This window comes from Perissodus microlepis, chromosome 7 (assembly GCF_051167445.1).
Source record: "Perissodus microlepis isolate ML-2025 ecotype Zambia chromosome 7, ASM5116744v1, whole genome shotgun sequence".
NCBI lineage: Eukaryota > Metazoa > Chordata > Actinopteri > Cichliformes > Cichlidae > Perissodus > Perissodus microlepis.
In genome coordinates, this window is record NC_140467.1 from 31,209,344 (window position 1) to 31,231,213 (window position 21,870).

Genomic DNA, 21,870 nt, shown 5'->3' on the forward strand with positions numbered 1-21,870 from the left:
GTCTGTGAAATATCCAATTCACCATATCTGTACTCGCAGCAACATCCATGGCTTCAGACTCCTCTAAATGTTAGATTTCAGACAGCTCGTGACTCTGTATGATGTCACTGAGAGCAAAAATACCCAATATGAAACCTCTCAGAAGCTCCACCCACCTGCTGTTTACACCTTCTGTTTAACAGGATTCAGCCAATCAGATAAGAGGGAGGGGAAAGCCAGATAGACAGAGACAGTGGATGAACACGGGGCTTGCACCAAGGCCCAGTATAGGATGAATAAGGTTTACTGTGAATACTTAGACATGCAGACCTGCTCTAACAGAGTCCAAGAGTAAACAAGGACATGAAGTACAGCATTAAATAACAATTCTGAATACTAACAACTGATATTTTTTTTCCTTGTAAATTCCCAACATATTTTTCTGGATCTAACTTCTCTCTCTTCTCTATAGTAAGGAAGCACACACATATAAAACAGTGAATCCAGACTCCAATCAGCAGTCTGATCTGTTCCGCTATGGCTGAAGCTAGATACCAACAGATGCAGACTCGATGCTGCGTCTCTCAAGTCGTTCTCGTTGTTCGTATACGTTCATCTGTTGTTTGATGTATTCACTCGCTGTGGTGCCAAAGCATCAATGCCTGCTGGGATTGAAGGGTGGCGGTGTGTGTGTGTGTGTGTGTGTGTGTGTGTGTGTGTGTGTGTGTGTGTGTGTGTGTGTGTGTGTGTGTGTGTGTGTGTGTGTGTGTGTGTGTGTGTGTGTGTGTGTGTGTGTGAGTGGGGGGGGATTGTCTGTTACTCATCGACCATCATCTGTTAAATTAATGTTGATCTCCCCCCTGAAAAATGTTACGCTTTACACTGGAAGACAACACCATGAATAAATAGGTGTGTAGATGGCTTCAAATTCAGAGCTGGCAGCGTGGTTTCAGAGTGTCTGTTGGAGTGTGTGATTGTGTGTGTGTGTGTGTACGTGTCTGTGTGTGTGTCGCTACCTTTCAGACTTTGTAGAAACTTCTGGACCGGTGCCCGGTGGTGTCATGGAAACGCTTGAATCGCTCAGAATGATTCATGTCTGCACAGTCCAACCCTCCCCCATCACACACACACGCACACACACACGCGCACACACACACACACACATTCATTCGCAGGAAGAGGGAGTTTAACCCTTCTTCTATCCATCTTCATCCCCCCCACCACCTCTCTATCTCTCCTCTTTCTTTCCTCTCATCTCATCTTTGCCATCCTCGTCAAATCGCGCTATTAGTCACATACTTTATTAAAATGGACCCATTATATGGGTGTCAGAGGAGATCATGTCTTCTGAGTGTTTCCTTTCACGCAGAAAAAGACTTGACGTCTCTCTCAACCTCTGAAAGACAGAGTCAAGACGCCGACGGTGACTCCTTCAACAACTCCATCTTGCGGTTTTCATCTTTTGCTGCCTGCTGAATCAGAAAGAAATAGTAGTAACTGATAGCTGTCAGATGTGACGGACACGATGGAGCGTGCAGAATGAAAACAGAGAAAAGCGCCTCTTCTCTCCTCTAACAGCTGATTCCAGTGACTGACAGGAAAACGGCTCTGTGGCTCTGCGCGCTCTCTGCACTGTGGTTGCAGTTATTGCTGCTTACACAGTAACTGATGTTATCACTTTGTTTGTTGTGCTGCAGTTAATGAAACTTTATTAAAGTAATTAAGATTAACATTAACATAGCAGAGCTAATTAATGAAGAAGAAAATGCAAACCCTCATTTACACAGTAGCCTTATACTGATCTGAAGATGTAGAGTGGATTGCTTTGTCTCGGACTTGCTCTTCCTTTCTGTCTCTTATTAGAAGGGAATGAGCTCTTTACCACCAGTAGTTTTAAACATTGGCCACAGGAAGTAAAAATGTTCCAAGCTTCCTGCATTACATGTCCAGATGTTTTTGCGGTGTACGTGATATCATGTTGGTATTCTTCCTGTAACATCATCATTATTGTTCCTTTGCAACTGACCGATCACAGTGAAAGTTTGAGGAAAAAAAGATTGCATTGGGAGACGTTTGCTTTCAGAGCTCTCCCTGAGAAAGGCTTTCTGACAGCAACACTTCTAAACAGAAATGCATAGATGTAAAGAGCGACAAGGCCAGTGTAAAGTGCAAGCTGTGGTGGATGAATGGATCCATTTTATCTGGGAGATTATGTTTTTGTGTTGCGTGTAAAACCAAAACTTTGTATTGATCTTCTCATAAATGTTAGATGTATTAGAAAACTTTTTGGGGGGCAGAAAGCCCTGAAGACAAGTTTCTCACATGTGTCAAAAAGTATTAAGATGTGCCTTGACCTATGTCTGGATGCAAGAAGCATCTGTGGCTTCACAGAGGCTGGAATCCTGTCCAAATCATTACTTTTACACTATAGCAGGTGTAGACTGTCATTGATTTATGGTAAATATTTCATATTTTACAGGTCTTTTTTTTCTTGAATTTGCAAAGCTGTGACATGACAAAAGGTAATTTGTCAGATGTATTTATATGCTTGCAGAAACTTTAATTACTTAGTTAACATCTTCTCAGTCACACCAACTACATGACTCCCAAATCCTTTTCCAATTAGCTTTTATAGGGAAAAAGTAACTTTTCAGGACATTTGTGCTTTGATCCACAAAGTAAATTTAACAAGTATGCCAAAAGTAGTGCATAACCCAACGCTGTTCTTGGGGGTTGTCAAGTGTCAGTGTCCTGAGATATACATACCTATCATCTATTCAACAGGAAAGACACAGGTGTTATAAACTAGCTAAATGTAAAGTGCTGTATACTTTAGATATTGACTCTTGCAGTTTGCCTGACTTTCTGAATGCCCCTGAGGACCAGTGTTGGTCAAGTTACTTGAAAAAAGTAATCAGTAACTAATTACTGATTACTTCCCCCCAAAAGTAATCCTGTTACTTTACCGATTACTTATTTTTGAAAGTAATTAGTTACTTAGTTACTTAGTTACTTTTTAAAAACATGATTTACACCCTGAATAGGTAATGAAGCGATAGATCTTCAATCGCTTCAATCCCAGTTCTACTTTTTCTGCATAATCCATCATATAAAATCTAATCAAATGAAAAAGTGTCTTTTTAAAACTTGTTTTATTAGTTTTAATCTTTTAACTTTATGCATCAAGAAAAAATTTAATTATATGCAACATTCACTGACTGGAAGAAATTTATTTAACATTTAAACCTATTTTCTGCACAACTCCAGCATATAAAATAAAATATTTTTTGTGTTTACACTCACTTTTTCAAATAGATGCAAGTAAAACACAGCAGAAAATAAATAAAATCAAAGGATCAACGGTCCTGTAGCTCTATTTGTACCTGTTTAGCAGGAGTGGGGCAGGCGTTGGTTTGCCCTGGTGGAGTTTCTCTGTGAATTTCACATTCCTGTGGCAGCGTAGCGCACTCGGTGCTTGTGCGGAAGTTTACGGGTTTTTTTCGCTGTTAAAATAAGTTTTCTTCCCACGCACAATGGACGCTAATGTTTTTGTCACTTCTTATGGAATCAAACTCAAAGTAAGGTCAGTACTTCCACGCTTTAAACGCTGCACGCTCATACTCTCTCCCGCACTCATTATATTATCTGTTGTTGATCTGCACACAGCTGTTGCCACGAACGTTGCACTCGCTTACGTCATTGTCATGAGATACTCTCGCAAAAAAATCACGGTTTTAGTAACGCAGTAACGCAGCGTGCTTACAGGAAGTTAATAGTAATCTAATTACCTTTTTTGCAATAGTAATCCCTTACTTTACTCGTTACTTGAAAAAAGTACTGCCGCGTTACTGCCCATCTCTGCTGAGGACAGAGTTTGGCGGCACTTTAATGAACCTCGATAAAGATCTATATCTTCTTATCTACTGTAGTACAAGTCATTTCAGATGTTATACCGAGTTTGTGCCAGTGAATGTAAATGAAGACTTTGAAACTTTAAAACTACTAATTTTTTTTATCACTTTTGTGTATCAATCATTACTCTTGTCCTGGCTCCTTTTTCTGTTTGCTTCAAGGAAGTAGAAATAATGCTGTATATATGCAGCTTTATCATTTTATATTAGCTGACACTTAGCATATAAAGAAAATAGTTCCTACATAAACAGGATTATTGATTTTTGTGACAGAATTTTTCAAAGATATATTTTGGTTGTCTTGAGCACTACAACACAACCACCTATCTCTGTTATAATAAAGAGAAGGGGGACATCTCTACAACCAAATACACACCAAAATAATCTGGATGGATAAATAGCTCTACAGGCCAGAGGAAAATTATGTCAATTTGATTTTGTGACGACCCGTCCTTTTAAAAACCTGGCAGTTTGATGTCATGTAAAGTGAAAATAATGGGAACTGGCCTTTATACAAGGACTGAGGCACTGATGAGGCAGACTCTCAAAATCTGAATCGAGCCTAGGTGACTATGAGTAAGTTCAGTTAAGGGCCTGTTAACAAGCTGTGTCATTATAGCTAATACCCCAGACAAGCTTCCCGGTTACTGTTGGCTCTCAGTTTGTAATGGAGCTGATTTGTACTTCGCCTCAGTCTCAGTGCATTGTGGATTAGCAGGGATTTGGTCTTGCTGCCTCACCGACTTCTCTATGGGCTTTTATACAGCGGAGTGGACTGACTTTGCCACCTTTTGTACCTCTGCAGCCAGCATAATCTAACAAATGCCAGTATCTTTACCTCCTTCTCACAGCCAACAATCTTTAGGTTTGTTTTCTCGGGAAACTAAATGTCTTTGTGGGGTTCCTAAGAGAAACGCAGAGGTCTGTGGAAGTGAAGGCATCATCTGAAATCTTCTTTGATGGGTTCTTTAAATATTTGAGACTGTTTTTGAATTTTTCTGACATACTAGGGACAAAAAGAGATGACTGTCACTGTCAGAGTATCTGGGGAAAGCAAAAGTTCCATGGTTACTCATCAGCAAAGAAGCTCTTGATGGAACTTGAAAGCCTGAAGAATACTTGTTTGAGGGTTTGTGAAACAATTAGAAAGGTGTTTGCATGAAGCCTAATTCCCTCAAACCTTTTATGTGAGAGCTCCTCCAGTCATTAAGATGTATCAGAGATTTGTAGAATTTGAGTAAGCTTTAAGCAAGCTTTCTTACGTTATTATATTCCACAAAAATGAAGTGTTTGCACAAAGAAGAAGAGAAAGCAGCAACAAGTTGAAATAAAAAGATTGGTTTACTGGACAATTTAAGAAACAGGAAGACAGGAAGCATTAAAAACATGTTTATTGCACTAGGATATCTTTTAAGAACCCCAAATCTGAGTTTTTATGGATATTATGAGGCTTCAGTCTGAACATCCTAGAGTCCTAGAAGCCTAGAAGTGAGATCAACTCAGCTTTATAGAAAAAAAAAAGACTTCCATGGTTCACGAAGGAAGGAACAATAAGGTTCGTTTGTCTCTGCACAAACAAAATACAATGTCTGAACAGCCATTGATTGTTAGAGGTTGACAGAGCTCTTAACAGTCTTCTATAGGGTCTTTCAAGACTGATCTCCTAAACCCTAAAATGACGTTGTTCGAGAACCCTACTGAGTCAAAAAGGGTTTTCATGAAATCTGTATTTTTAACTATGAAAAAGCTTTTGAAGAGGAGGGCTTTTGTGGTTTTAAGGACTTGAAATAAGTGGATTGTTATCAGATCAAATGGACTGTTTTAAAAAGTGGATTCATTTGGCTGATTTATCTGAGATTATCAAAAAAGTTAACTGAAGTACTTTACATTTTCTAAGTTAAAAAAAAAAACAGCAAGATTAGTTGAGTTATGTTTTTTTTTCCTCAAGAGACAAAGGTTGAACCAAAAGGTGATTAAAATGTGCATCACAGAGATGAACAATATATTTTTTAATTGTGTAACTGTATTTTCTATTTTTCAAATAAACAAAGGAATGCGGAATTTGAAACCTTATCATGGAAAAATATATTTGTTTATAAAAAGCCTTACTTTATACCAGAAATGAGAGAAAATAAAAATGGAGCCGATTAAATACATTTTGGTCTTTTAAGAAATTTTTTTTACATTTTTTCCTGATTTTTGTATATTTTTTTCTCACGTCCATAAAAATATATCAAAGGAGGCCCTTCATCTGCTGCAAAATGAAAAAAAAAAAAAATCAGTTGAGGAGAAGAAGTTTTATACCAATTAATTAATAATTAATTTATATCTCAAAAGGCCTCTTTAACAAAATCCACTTTAAAAAGCATTTAATTAAGACTTACTTTGTGTTGTGACGGCTTTATATATTAATAAACTCTCCTCGTTTTATCAAGTAATAGATTCTTTGGTTCAGAAATCTTTTTCCAGTTCAAGGCAGTGAAATGAAATGCTTCTCTCTCTCTCTCTCTCTGTGTGTGTGTGTGTGTGTGTGTGTGTGTGTGTGTGTGTGTGTGTGTGTGTGTGTGTGTGTGTGTGTCCATTCATGGTATACTGTGACAGGGTGTGTGATCTGGAAGGCTGACCCTTCCCATCCTGTTTACTCCATCCCTGCCTCCCTCCCTCTCTCTCTCTCCCTCTCTCTCTCTCCCTCTCTCTCTCTCTCTCTCTAGCTCCTTCTTCCTTTTTTTTAATACTGCTCTTTCTTTTACAGCCAAATTAAAATACCAGGGATTTTTGTTTGTGTGTGTGTGTGTGTGTAATACATGAGCTCAGCCTGCAGAGGTGGTGGAGGTGAAAAGGTCAGCATGTTGAGACAAAAGGGACAGATCGGGGTTGTGCGGTTGTGAAAGCCTCAATTCAGAATCTATTTTTGTCGCATTTGTTGTAGCGTCTGCATTGGGGTCACTGTTAATTGATACATTCTTGTATTTGCTGGATTATAGAAATTGCTCAATTGTAAAATCATATAATTTGCATCAACTTTTCATGTTTTGACAAAGGTATAAGCTCTAAATAATAATATTTCATTTTTAAGAAAACAAAGATGCACCTTACAGCATATTATTTACCACAGCTTAAAGAGTGTGTGCAGACGTGGAAAAGCTGTCAATCGAAATACTAACATATCGGAAGGCACACATGAATCTACATTTTTGCCAGTTGATGATGCACAAAAAGACAAAAAAAAAAAAAGCTATTTTTTTCTCTTTTTTTGCTGTAGCTTTTGACAATTCCAATAAACCTAAAAGACTAAAAGGAGATAGATGCATGGAAATATTGCTATAGGCCAAGTCTTGTGGGATTACCTAATTATTTAGCACCGCTTGTGTGTGAGTGTATCCGTAGATAGGGTACATACCTATTGCCCTACGGGTGTATTCACAGCATGTACATAAGTATATATATAGGTAGTTGTATACATAAATAAAATGGTGCTCCAGTAGGTATTTAATTTAGTGCCAGAGGAGACAAAACTCATGCCAACACTGGCACTCATCCATTTTAATGGCCCTCAAACGGACAGAGGTAATGCGAAAAGACTGAGGGCTGGAACCTTTTATGCTGGCCTCTCTTTTTATCATACAAAATTTGGGGGGCCTTCAAACAGACAAGTGTCTTTATCGCCTAGCAGTTTGGACCTATAACCACATAGTCATATAATATAGCAAGACATTATTACATTAATCATTATTTCCAGTGATGAGCAATTATTACCTTCTATAAGTAAGTATTTGATCAATATAAATAAAAGAAGAAAAAAAAGCAGAAACTGAAAAAAATGAATACAAATACATTTTGTTGTATTTTGTAAAAATTGTTCTAGTTTTCTTGACAGTTTTCCTTTTAAGTCTTAAAATTGAAATTGTGTCTCCAAAAATGATAGCTACTTTTAAGGAGGCTGGTAAGCCTGAGGATTATCCATCCTTCCATGCTGGCATTTACATTGTGTACAAATTTTCATAAGAAATTTTGCATTTTGTGGTTGAAAGATTTTTGGATTCATTGCAGGCCGTGGTATTCACCAGAGGTGCGTGCAGTGTCAAATCTAAATAGGTATTTGTTTGTGTGTGTGTGGTCCTGAGTTAGTATTTTTGAATGCATGTGCTCGATATATTTCGGTACCGTGAAAAGTACATTTGTGTGTGTGTGTAGTACATATCAACATTGGTCTGAGTTTGTGCATCTGTGCTAGTGATTTCTAGTACTTGTGTGTATGTTGTGGTGTGTATGTGTGTGTGTGTGTGTGTGTGTGGGAGTCTTTGTATACATGCCAAACCGGTCCAGCTGGCATCAGTCGTAGCTGAAGCCGAAGCCGTCGTATCGGTCACACACACACACTCTCTCTCTCCCGCTCACACACACACACACACACACACACACACACACACACACACACACACACACACACACACACACACACACACACAGTCGACCACATTCCTATTCTGTACGCCTGTAATTATCAACCTCTTCTGCATCGACTACCATGTTGGCGCGTATTCAGCGCTGGTCTATACACGCCTGATTCCAACCCTTCACTACGTACACGCTTCATTTTCCTCCACACACGCTTGCAGTAAAACCCCTCCATTTCATCTCATACGACTGCACTGACAGCAGAATGTAATTACACACTAACTGTGGTTTGATATTTAGACTGGCTCAAGATTTAAGGTTTTATCCAAAAAGAAGGTCTGCGTGGTAAAAAATAGGCACCGGAGTGGTCCCGCAGCTCAGAGGGGAGGAAAGCCTGTTCAGAAGCTGGAGAGGAAATTAGCTTTGTTGTCTACACGCAGCGGTGCATTTTTCGAAATTCATCAGACACCTTTTTCACAGCCAGGCACGCTCAGTTTGTGTATTAAAGTGATGGTCAGTTATCTGCCAAAGAGGCTTCACCTTCTTGTCGTGTACTGATCAATCCTTGGCCTGCATTTAAAGAGCTCTGATGTCTGATTTCAATCAAACATGTTTCAACACGTTTGACCGAAGATGTTCTATAAAAACTAATGGGTAGGTGAGGGTGTTGTTTTCTTCTTACATCAGATGTTGCCTTGGGCTTTAAGGACCTTCAAGTCCAACAACAGGAACAGAAATCATAGTTTCTGTACTGTTTATAAATGAAATTAAAGGAAAATAAAAAGAGTTTTGCAGTAAAACTTTAACCAAGAAATTTGAGTTCTTGAAGAGAGTTACATGAACATGATGCCTTGCAAGGTTTTCAAGAGATATGTTGAATGTTGGAGTTTAGCCACAACTTTCAATAAATGGAGCTTTAATATTAAGTGATAATCATGGAGAATTATGTCATACATTTGGCACAATATTACATGCTAAATTAATCGCACAAACCCTAAATTTTGTAGTATGCAACTTTTCCTACAGGGCTTTGTTAAATCTTCACAGTGTGGTTCCAACATCTTTGATGGAAATGTCCTTTAATGTAGGATTGCAGTAGCAGTAGGCTGTTGCCAGGTTAAGCAGAGACAGGTTGAATTTCTCTGGCTGGTTATTCAAATTAAGAGCGTTATTATTTTGTATTACATGTTTTCCAAAATTTCACTATGTAAACCCTAAGCGTGAACCAATTTGTAGAACAGAAAACTGCAGATTCTTTAAAGCCAGGTTCAAAATTAGCATTTTGCTGGCACATTAGAATCAATGTATTTTTATCAATATATCTCTTTTTGTAACTTCATTAATTTGAAATGTGAAGTATATATATATATATATATATATGTATATATATGTATATATATATATATATATGTATATATATATATGTATATATATGTATATATATATATGTATATATATATATATATATATATATATATATATATATATATATATGTATGTATGTATGTATGTATGTATGTATGTATGTATATATGTATATTTATATTTTTTTTTACAATTTTGAAGAAATAAAATGTTCTATAAATATTTCTCTGAATGCTATAATACAATATGAATATAAATCTTCTCTAACTGCTTAAGTGGAAATTTAGTGTTCTTTGAGGGAAAAATCCTTATTTTGGGAAAACAATAATTACACGTATGTAGTGTTAAATCTTTTTTCTTTCCAATTGTGAAACACTGCTTACATGTAAAAATGTTTAAGTAACAGATAAAAATTCCTAGATAAGCACTTGCATCAAGACAAATATTTAAATGTTCAAAAGACAAAGTGGACACACATATACAACAAAATGTGACTTTTCCACTAGTTTGTGGGGGAGATATAGTGTGGAAGCAAAATGGTGAAAAAATTCACACACAATGGACCAGTGAAACTGGATTATCTTCATTTTCTAGAAAATGTACATAAACCATGATTTTGAATGTATTTGTGTCACCAAATCCCATACTGCAGTTCTATATGCTGATTACAGAGTCTTGGTTTTCAGCTTCCTTCCAAGTTGCCTGGTGGCTGTTGGTTGATACTTACTGTAAAGTCATTTAGAAATGCTTATTTTTTCCCAAAATCATATCTTTGTCAATAACTTTGGAGACTGAACTCTAAGTGTAAAATTCATCCATTATTTGCTGCCTTCAAAAATCCCACAATGGAATGCAGAAAATAGTCTGCATAGCCTGAACACAGTAGTATGCAACTGCTCAAGAATTGACTATTTTCTTCAGTAGAATTGGTTGCCTACCGAGTGCACTAATTAGTCTCTATGGAACATCACTGTCCAAAGGGACAAAGATGGGAAAGAGCAGAATAATACCATATATGGCAAACCATTAGAGTTGGCGATGTACTATATACATCTTTACTCGTAAATTCACTAGGAGAGTTCAGTTTTCTCCGTGAGGCAGGTTGCTTTTTAATTTTTCTGTTCAGCTGAACACTCAATTTTTTTTTTCTCACAGTTTGTTTTGTCTGGACATGCAAAGAAACTAAATCTACACCTAAAAGAAAGTGGAGAATGAAAGCGTTGATTTTGTTTTTGTGGCACAAAGCCCTTGCCTTTCTGTATGCGGATCTATGCATTGCAGGCATAGCAGATGTACGTTTTGTTGTGCAGAGAGATCAGCGAGCAGAAAACATACAGAGCACACATACTGTCTGTGATCAGGAAAACTGGCTTTGGCTGTTTCTACAAAAAGTTCTTTTTTCTGTGGCTCCTTGTGAATGAATTATCCTTTAAATTAATAGATGAAAAACTATAGCACACTTTTGATTAGGGATGGGTATCGTTTAGGTTTTATCCGATACCGGTGCCAAACCGGTACTTTTGAAATGCTGCCGGTGCTTAAACGGTGCTCAAACCGGTGCTTAAAGAATGGAGAACACAAAATTGGTCCAAAAACCTCTCATGTTCAGCTGTTTTTTTTGTAAAAAGATAACAATGTTAGCCTTTTCTGCAGCTATGGGGCATATATGGTATCACTCTTGGCTGGAAGCAGTGCTTAAACAATGGAAAAAACACAAACTTTGTCCAAAAACCTCTCATGTTTAACTGTTTTCCACTTTTTCTTTGGTCATTTTAGCCTTTTTGGCCAGGGTGAAGGGAGTATCTGCCATCAAACAAGAAGACAGCCGCATGTAGCTATGATGATGTTTGCTAGTTCACCTTACATGCATTAATGTAATAACGTGGTTAGCCTACTCAACGTAAATTACACACGAACAACATTAAGCTACTCACGCAGAGAAGAACGGCTGCTGCTTGAATCATCATCCGTCATCATTTCTGCTGCACTGGCAGGGCTAGGGGCCAGGACTCTCCTCTTCGGGTTTTTGGGGGATGTTGCTAACTCCGGGTCCGATAACAGGCACCACACCCGCAGTAGATGTGCACGGTGTGAGGTCTCACAGCAAGCTATCAAATACGGCGCATTTCTCGGCTTTTAAAAAAAACGCTATGCGTCGCCAGGTGTTTCATCGGATTTGAGGTGTTACCTCCTTTGACAGTATCACAGTATCACCTTAAAGCACTTGTTGCAGGCTGCTGAGTTTGCATATTTTGCTGTGAAGTACAGCCAGACTTTTGACCGCTTAGCCTTGGGCATTTTTAATCTGTAGCTGTGCTCTAAAAGAACGTACGTACCTGGGCCCGCCTACTATCCTCGGAAACGTAAAATGATTGGCTAGAATCTAAAGTGTATCACAGCTCAAGAAAAAAAAGCACCGAAATAAAGCACCGAAATAAAGCACCAAAATGTGCGCTGCTTTTCGGTCTGGTTACTACCATTTATGTCAGAACCGGTGCCATCATGGCACCGGATACCGGTACCCATCCCTACTTTTGATGTTCCGGGGAAATATGTCCCTATTGTTGGTGATGGTGAGAGCATGTGACAAAGGGCAACTTTGCCTGGACCTGATTGTACCGACGCTGTGTAGTGTTATTGTGTGAACATGTCTTTTGAGTTGATTGATTTGTTAAAGCTGAATAATTTCCACACCAGTAATTGTTTTTTTCCTTCCGGTAGTTATAAAGATCAGTCTTTGTTAAGCTGATTGCTTTTGCTAACTGCCTAACTGCCCTTTCTTCTTCCTCTTCCAGGTAAAACAGAGAGGAGTTTGTACTCATATGGCAGAGAGTCCAACCCACACTGCCATCAGGTCAGTCCCAATGTAAATGTCTTCTTTTATTCAACCAGTGTGTCAGTTTCAGTCATCTTTATTGCTTGTTTTTTGTTTTTTGATTGAGACAAAGCAGTAAATATATATAGGCAAAGCAGAGCAAACTCTGAGTTTGATTTGGTATCAGCAGTAGAGGATGTTCAGCTCTAGAGACGAGAGGTTTAAGCACCTAAATCTTTACTTGTGGTTGTGGACTTTTGCCTATTAACTGTGGAACGTGGCCTGAAGGAGAGACCTAAAGTGCACTAAAGCCATTGGTGCTTTTGGTAAATGTCTCCAGAATAACATGTAGCATGTCGCCAGTACCCACCTTATGCCTTTTTGCCCACATGTCCTACCCACTGGATAATAAAGATTATAGAGGATTGTTCTAATGTGGCCCTAAACAAAAAAAAAAAAAAAAGGGGGGGGGGGGGATTAGAATATGCAAATGAGGGGTTTAAATGCCAGTGTTGAAAAGTGAGCACAACCTAAACCTAGTGTTCTAAAGTGACTTTTTGGAGTTGGATGTGACTTTTGATCTCAGTCACTTATGCTGTAAAAAGAGGAGGAAGTTGACATCACCATAGTTTTGTAACCATCATTAAACATTTTGTAATAACCATTGTTAATAAATGGCAAGCTGATAGATGATTATTTTTTGTAAATAGTTATTTTAATGTATTAATTTTTTTCAAATAATTAGTAATGTTAAAATGTATGTTTATGTCGTTAGTTTGTGTTTGTTTTTGTGCACTTATACCAACCACTGTGTTGCTCTTAAACCTGCTCAAACACTCTCTGTGCCTAAGCCAAACCAAAAATCCAGAGAAAGTAAAAGCAGAGAAAAGGTGCTAACAAAATTAAAAAGCGAACATAAACCACTAAAGTAGTCGTTAAAACTTTTGATTTACACAAGTACCTCCACCCTGCCTAGTCTTACGTTTCCTTAAATCAAATATTACATCTTAATCGCTATAATGCTTCATAATAATATTTATGATATAAATAGTATAAATATTTTAATTAATTAAAAATATTCATAACATTTATAACTACTATGATAATTTTTATAAACTTCAGCTTCAGAATTTCAGCAAACATCAGAAAGAGTCCAGTGGTCTATAAACTAGTTAATAAACAATGACATCAATTAATTGTTTATTAACATGGAATAATTATACAGTTATAGTTGAAATTGTATAATTAAGTATTTATAATCATTTATTAGCTATTTACAATGGCTATTTTAAAGTCATGTTTTTTTGGTCACTGACATCCAAACACATGGGTTTATGTGATGAACAAGGTTAACCAATCAACCCAAGTCACAATCACAGAATAAAAATATCCTCAAGTACAAGATGGCTTTTTAAAAACAATGTAATATATTATATGTCAAAGTACTGCTTAAGGTTTTGAAGGTATGATTTCTTTGTATTGCTATTGATTGTGCACACATTTTTTTTATCTTACAAAGGTGTAAAAGAGTAACCTCCCATCAGACAAAGAATAACATAATCTTACCAGTGGAGTTTTCATGTCCATATAGCATTTATGTTTTTCTTGTTAATGTAAGTTCACTCTCCTATGAGCTGTTGGCTAGTGTGGCTGTGCACTGCTACATGTTAGCTAACTCTAACATTTAACATTTTTTTTCCCAATTGTCAAACAGTTTGTTTAAACTCATGTCCATTTGTTGTTCCCGTAAAGAGGATTCATGCAAATTTGCAAAGTCGTCTTTGACTTGTTGGCTGATCGTAGACGCTGTTTCTTGCATAATTTATTTCATTCAGATAGTTATTATTGTGCAACAGCTACCAATCACTCTCTGAAAAGTTGGGAACCTTCATCTGCAACTTAATATCCATGCATATATTCATGTGCTGTCATTTAAAGTCCACATAATGAAAGCTATAGAATACTCTGTTTGCTATGTGTCAATCACCCTCGTGACTACAATAAACAACAGCTGTTACATATTTTTTTGTATAATTTTAATAGAGATGTATAACTTTATCTAACTATTCCCAACTTCATTAAACAAATAGTTATTAATTTTAACTTTAAGGACAACTGTTTTCAAAGAAAGATGTATCACCAACGGTAGCACCAGGTGTTGTGACGACTTTTACTACATTTTGAATCTGCACTGTAATCTTCCTGCTCCGTTCTCATGGACCATATGCATCAGTGAAAAGATACACGTTGATAATTAACAGAGACATACAGATGTTGGCATTTGATTAAACAGAGAGGCTTGATGTGCTCGCTGTATTTTGATGACCACCAGATAAAAAAAAAATCACATACGTTTCATTCCTGCACAGGTTGTTGGACGTGTGGAATCTGATATTACAGATTTATTTTTCTTTTCGTCTCAATGATCTTTAATTAAAGCTTATCAAAGAAGTGCGTTTCCTAGATTAAAAATATCAAAGTTGCACTAAAAGGTGTTACAGGTTATTATGAATCTATGAAATACTGTATGTGAAAAATTTCCTTTTGCATATCAAGAAGTTTGACTTTCAGATCTGATAAAAGCTGGCGGATAACAGTGGAGAATTTGATTATATTATTTAATTTCTATGTAGTTCAAATGTACACAAGTTTCTGATTAATCCACTTCCTTAAGTTGATGTGTGACTCTTCAATATCATAATATTTTTAGCGTTACTGTAGGTTTTGGCACTACATTAGAAATTGTGGTCTAATTAATTTTAATCTTGCCTTTGGCGATTGCTGGTCTGTATGTTCATCTGCTAGCTTGTCATTATTTCATTGCAAAGTGAAATGATGCAGTTGAAGTCTGTCCATTTTGCTGGCCACTTGACTTTTAGCACCACCAGCATGTTAATCTTTGCGCTACTGAAATATTGCTACATATCACTGATAAAAAGCTTGATGCAGATATTCATGGTTCCCAGATGGTAAACTTTAATGACTTGGGTGATCACCAGACTTTCTCAAGGACCGTCATCAGGTAAAAATGTCACGTTATCAGTTAGACCTTTTCATACCCATCTAAAACAGTTTAGTTTGTATGTCATCTTTCCTGATCTTAATTTGCCCTTCATCTTCTTGTAAGTAGCCTCTTTGTACAGCAATAGATTCCTTTTACCACCCTTGCAATACTTGAAACCATCCCTGAAGGTCCTGTTTTGTGAGCAAGTCAAGTACCATCTGCAACACCCGACTGAGTCAAAATAGTTATCCTTTAAATTAAATTTCAGAATAAAGAAGACAAAGTGATGGTTGTGTTGGTGTGGCCAAAGTACTCTCTGTCATGCATACTCTGCAATGAAGGGGCACCCGACTGTGATCACACCACAGCTCAGGTTGTTTGCACCAAATGTTCTCACTTAGAATATTACAACAGAATTCAGCATTGAGAATCTGACCCCCGTGAAAGAATGTGCAAGAGAAAAACTTTCAGAGAAAACAAGGAGCATGTTCATAGTTACACTGCTGACCAATCTTCCCTTCTTTGGTCTTGGACACTGAAAGGTCTTCCACTGCGAAAACTGCTGTCTGGTGTCTGAGTTATAACCATAACTCTTAGTAATAATTTGCAAAAGGAAAGTTGGGTCATCCCAGACCTGTTCACAGAGATCCTTACAGACATCTACGTGCATGGACATAAAAATATATAAAGTACGGGTCCAGACATTGATTACACAAACAAAAAATCAACAGCACCTGTTGTATTAACATCACTGTGCACGCTCTGTTTATACATGGTGTTCAAGTGTTTATGATGAAATAGCACTAACTTTTATGTTATTTAGTAAGTGTTGGCATGCTAACAAGCAAAACTGAGATAGCACCACCAAAATCCCTTCTAGGGAGAAATAGGATTGAGCCTGCCTTTTAAATTCCTAAAGAGCCCAGATAGCAAGTAAATAAATAATAAAATAAAATGAAATTAAACAAGGACTCATGCTCTTATTTAAAATCGTGACATTGATTCAATGATGACCTTGAATCTCATATAATAATAATTGTCATAATGTTATAATATTTATAATTGCATTCTAGAGATGTTGTGATCAATGTCATGTCCACATCATCTAGACCTTGTGTTTCGGGATGATGTGGACACAGAGAATCTGTTTAATAACAGGAAAAGCGACTGCCAGCAGGGCCGATCAGACCAAACAAAGTGATTGACAGTGGTCCAAATCTGGTTGCCTGGGGCAACTGGGCAACCGTTAATGTCGATCCTTGTGAATGGAGAGAACTCAGAAAGCAAAGTGATGGACAGTAAAGACAAGCAAAAATCCAAATGTGGCATCTGAAGGACTTTTGAAAGGCCTTCCTGCCTTTTGATCTTTCATGAGGACACATAATACCAGTTTCTCCATCATGCTAAAATGTGCCAGTTGTAGGCACTGGAATATTTGTCATGCAGGTGGAATCAAATAAAGGTGCCGTTTGCCCCCTGAGACTTTATTTCTTCCTTTGTTTTATTTAGTCATTCATCAGTTTACCAGCTGATTTGCTCAGTATAGACTTGTTTTAATCATTCATATTACCAGTAGGCCAGCACAGTAAGCTGTTACTATCCATTTTAATCAGTGATGAGCAGAGAGACATACAGATTAATAACTGTAATATGTACTTCTTTTCTCACAGGAGGCATTTAAACCCAAGTTATAATCCTTTCTAACCTTTACCTTTCATGGCTAAATTTAACTGCATAAACTTGCTGCCTAAAGTTAACCAAAATAGCTCATGAAATTGAAAGAAACCTTTTAACGTAACGTTAAATCCAAAAATACAAGACTTAAACTCTTGTTGAGTGGATTAAGCTTCCTCTCGCCCTCTAGTCTTGCGAGGATTGCTACTTCCATTCAGCAGCGAGGAACATCCTTCATCAAATGAGGTGATAACGCTCTGCTACTACACAGAATGCCCCACCTGATGGAGCTATTTATGGGACTGATAACGACTGATGAGGTCTTTTTGATTCAACAATGACATTTGAAAGTTTTATTTATTCATGCATTCATTCAATCATTGGGAAGTGTATTAATTCATATGCTGGTTTTCTCTGACGGACATTTGAAGCGTTTCGCAATCAGTCCTTGGTGGTGGATCCATACGTTTATAGATACCTCCTCGTTACGTGATTTGTTTAGTTGTTTATTTTACAAATATAAGCTGACCATCTATTGACTGTCTGCTCCCTCCACTTTTTTCCTTTTTTGTCCTAAGCACTGTTTTTTTTATAAATCCATCCATTTGTACTCATTTGTTCATCTAACAGTTGATTTGTTAACTTGATCAGCCTTTGATTCATCCATGTATCCATCTTTCCATCCATCCATTACTCCATTTATCACCGCCTCGCTGATCTTTTATTTCTAACCACCTCTTATATCCAGCTGTGGCCTTTGTACGAGGCTACAGCAAACCGTAGAGGACAAAAATATGAAATAAATGAAACATTACTGCCTCACTGGCCATTTTCCTACTGGGCTGCTGTCAAATTGTCCTGCTACACAGTCTGAATGGCTCCTGATGGAAATTGTTTGGAAATGGCAGATAAATTTACATGCTGGGCTGAAGTCCAAAATCCTCTGGCTTCATCCTCGGCTGTTAGTGAAAGAGAAAGAGAGAGAGAGAGAAAAAACACTTAGAGGGGAGGATGAGCTCACACACTAACAGCAGGAAGATTTCCAATGACCCCAGTTTATTTCGCCAGTCTCAGACCAAACCAAATAGATTTCTTCCGTTGGAGTTTTGAGTTAATTTAGGTTTTGGTTCCACATTTTTGGCTGCAGTTATTGTGGAAGTTTTAAATTTAGACATAATAATTTTGTCTCTGCCAATTTCCTCTGTCTGAGTTCCAAAACACTCGATGATCATACTGGACTGCCATTTCATTTGAAATCTATTATTCAGTTTGACATTGTGCTCATGTAAAGTAATTTCTCTTTGGGAAAATGGATTATTTTACACTAGTCAATGATGTAATCATAGCTGAATTTAAAAAAGAGAGAATTGGTCAGTGATTAAGAGGGCTGGAAATAATAAATAATCTTGTAGTAAACTAGAAGAAAAAGGGATTGAAAAATAAATAACCAGATGTTTGGATTCATGAAAAGTAAGTGGAGCACTCTCAGCTGTTGTAGTCCTTCTTAAGCGTGTGGGGCACAGAGCCACTGGAGTTTGGATGCTTTAATGCTTTCACCTTTTATGTTTAATAATTGATACAATTAATAACAATTGCGACATTTGGGAAGCTGTAGGATTCATCCGCTGTGGACTATGTTTCGTCTTATTTTTAACTCATTTCATTCTGGACCAATTGTTGGGGCGAAATGTAAATGTCAAGTTTGGCCAGATCATTATGAACAGATTGATATTTATATCAGATGGTTTAAGCCAGAGGTTTTAAATATAAGGCCCAGAGGCCAGAAATAACCCAGCAACGATTTCAATCCAGCCCACTGGATGAATTTGGAAAATGTGAAGAGATCAATATTCCTAATCGGATGAGCTACCCTTGTGTTTTTGAGGGGAAGCCAATCAGAGTAAAGTTGGCTTAAAGGGGGCGGTTCTAAAAATGATATTTTGCAGACAGGATAAACTGAAGGGCTGCCCAGAATAAGATTGAGAAGTATTATTTTGAATTGCAAATTATGCAAAGATGGTTTATTTTTTGGTCCAAAAAAGTGGAGCTGGAAATGAGCTTAATGAATCCCTTTTAACTTTAATATGATGCACAAATGTGCTTTTAATAAATAAAAAAAGTATGTGCAATACTATTTTGAATATGTGATAATTCACTGATATTAGTTTACATTTATATAGTGTGATCGTCTATGTTATAGTTGGGTTTTAGGTTTTAGGGTCAACTAGTTTTGGTTACCCAATCAGGTTGCGTTCCACAAAGCGATGGCTGGTACCATCAATGGTCCATCGACAGTAGTTTCCAGTGTTTATTTTCTGCACGAGTGCTTTTTCTCCTTAGTGACTGCTTGCATCCACTTTGAACGTGGAACCTGACAGGCTCATTGTGACTCTCACCAAGCTGTAAATGGGTGCTGGGGGATGGGAAACATGGTTTGATGCCAGTGTAAGAGCCCGACATCACAACAGTGAGCTGTGCTCCCTTACAATCATCCAAACACCCTCCAAAACCCAGAGTCTGCTGACAGAAGGTAGCATAAATACTCCAAACACCAGGATGGAGAGAGAATGAGAATGTTGTTGGATTACATGGGATATTGGGAACAGACATTTTTTTATTATTTACTTCATATTACTTCATATAATGCTACATTTATACAGTGTGCAAATTGTAACAAGTTTAATGGAATAGAGAAAACACTGGGTTAAAGTTCAAGCTTCCAAGAAATCTTTTCAACTTTTATGGTTATGGAACATTATATTAAGCTGCATTGCTGCATGGTAGCTGTTCTGGAGTTTTTGATCAAGTTTTAGCTTTACCAAGCTGGTCTCCCAATCGTTCCATTAATATGTTTAATCACCAAGAGGTAAAACCCAATAATTATGCATTTCTCTTGGTAGTTAAAAGAAATATTAAGTTCAAACTAAATCCACTTATCTTTTGCCTTCTTCCTAGAAGATGAACCCTTTAAGACTTTAAGACTAATATTCTCCAGATAGTTCCTTTACTGCTAGCCTGAGGATACACCTTTTTGTTAACTTCCACTGCTATGGCCAAGAAAAGCACATTGTTTGTTCTTCTCTGGTTTTATGGGGATTTCTGTGGTTTCACTGCTGCTGAGAGTATCACCTGGACTCCCATAACCACAGTGGAAACACCCTCATTGGCAGTATAATATATAGCCAGCACACACCCGCACAAACACACTACATGACTTTCTTATAGCTGCTATCTAAAGGGGAATTCTGTCTACATAAGCAGAAAACCCCTCCTCATCTGGATGAAGGGATGGGAGTAGATGATCTTCTGCCATCACTTTTTTACGTGTCTCTCATCCCGTCTCGCACTCTTTATATCTTCTTATCTTGTTTGGGGTTTTTCATCAGTTTCCTCCCCATCTGAAATTTTTCCCTTCTTCTTCATTCTGTCGTTCATTCAAGCCAAAGCCACTATGTCGACTGCTTACACACACACACACACACGCACACAGTTTTTCTCTCAGCCACACCAAAGCATGCCTGTCATCCACTTATCGCCTCACAGATCAGCAGGTTAGTCCTGGGCCGGCAGCGAGCGCTGAGGCAGCAGCAGTGTGGATGTGAGGTTCTGCTGGAATGCAACATGAAAAAAAAGCCTTTAACCCTTCCTATATACAAACACTCACACATCAGTCAGTGAAAAGTGCTGAAGCCTCCGTTTTTGAAGCTCTGCAAGTTTTGGGAGCCACTTGGAAGCTGCATTTTCCTATTAAACAAGGTGCACACACATGCACTTATATACAAATTTTCAGTCTGAATAAACCTAGATTTACTCTATTAAATACACATGCAGATACTGTATCTGCAACATAACATAGCGACGTCATTTTTATAGATGGATCTGTGCTGTGGGCTATATTGAGTTACATTTACCTGCAGAAGAACAGCAGGTGTGTCATTCCCCTCGGCTTCCTTGTTTACCGCTAATATCCTCAATCAGCTAAACTCGTGAGCACTTTAGGGCAAACATTTTTGCGCCTGATGGGTCAGAGACTAGAAAGAGAGAAACTTGGCATAACTCATTTGTCATCTTTCACTCTGTTTTTGTCTCTTCGATCTCTTTCAAACGTACAGATCTTTGAGGTTTAAAAACACAAAGAACCCTTTGATGCGCTGCTTTTCAGCGTATCCACTTGAGTTTTAATAAGTTGAGTGGTTGAGTGGTTGTGTGGCGGTGTTTGATCATCGATGTGAGAGGTGTTTATGGGTGCAGTCAAGAAAGTAAATGTTACATGTGGTCATTTCAGATCATCAGTGCAGTATCAAGCTATCTTCTCATATAAAGTTCACAGCAGGTCAGGCATCTGAAGCCTGAGTGACACAAAGATAATGTCTTTTTACCAATGTTACCATTTCCTGATCCTTCTTTGTGTTTGTGTTAAGCTTTGTGGGGGAGCATTTTCTCTCACTTTCTCTCATGTCCCTAAAATTGTCGTAGACAGTAATCAAATTTGCTGGCAAGTTTCAGTCACAAAAATGTTCCCAAAGAACTTTCACATCGCAGCTTTACGTCAGTAGTTGAAAATAGCCAGTGTCAGTGACCTGATCTATCAGTAATACAGCTGTAAAAGTCCAGCGTTTCTTTGCTATCATAGTTGTACTGTGGCAGAAATAAGAAGGAGATGGATTTTGAGAAAGAAAAAAAGATGGAGGGGAAGGTGTCATGTGGTTGTCTGCTGCCAGCAT

The 21,870-nt window shown here is 37.7% G+C and overlaps 1 protein-coding gene across 8 annotated transcripts in view; it reads left to right on the top strand.

Moving 5' to 3' along the window:
- tcf4 (transcription factor 4) overlaps positions 1–21,870 on the top strand; it is a 243,221-nt gene that overhangs the window by 95,204 nt on the left and 126,147 nt on the right. For all 8 annotated transcript variants that reach the window (XM_084934628.1, XM_084934630.1, XM_084934631.1 and 5 more), the window contains one exon: positions 12,449–12,507. In XM_084934628.1, coding sequence (XP_084790754.1) covers positions 12,449–12,507 — 59 coding nt within the window. The remainder of the gene's footprint in view (positions 1–12,448; positions 12,508–21,870) is intronic.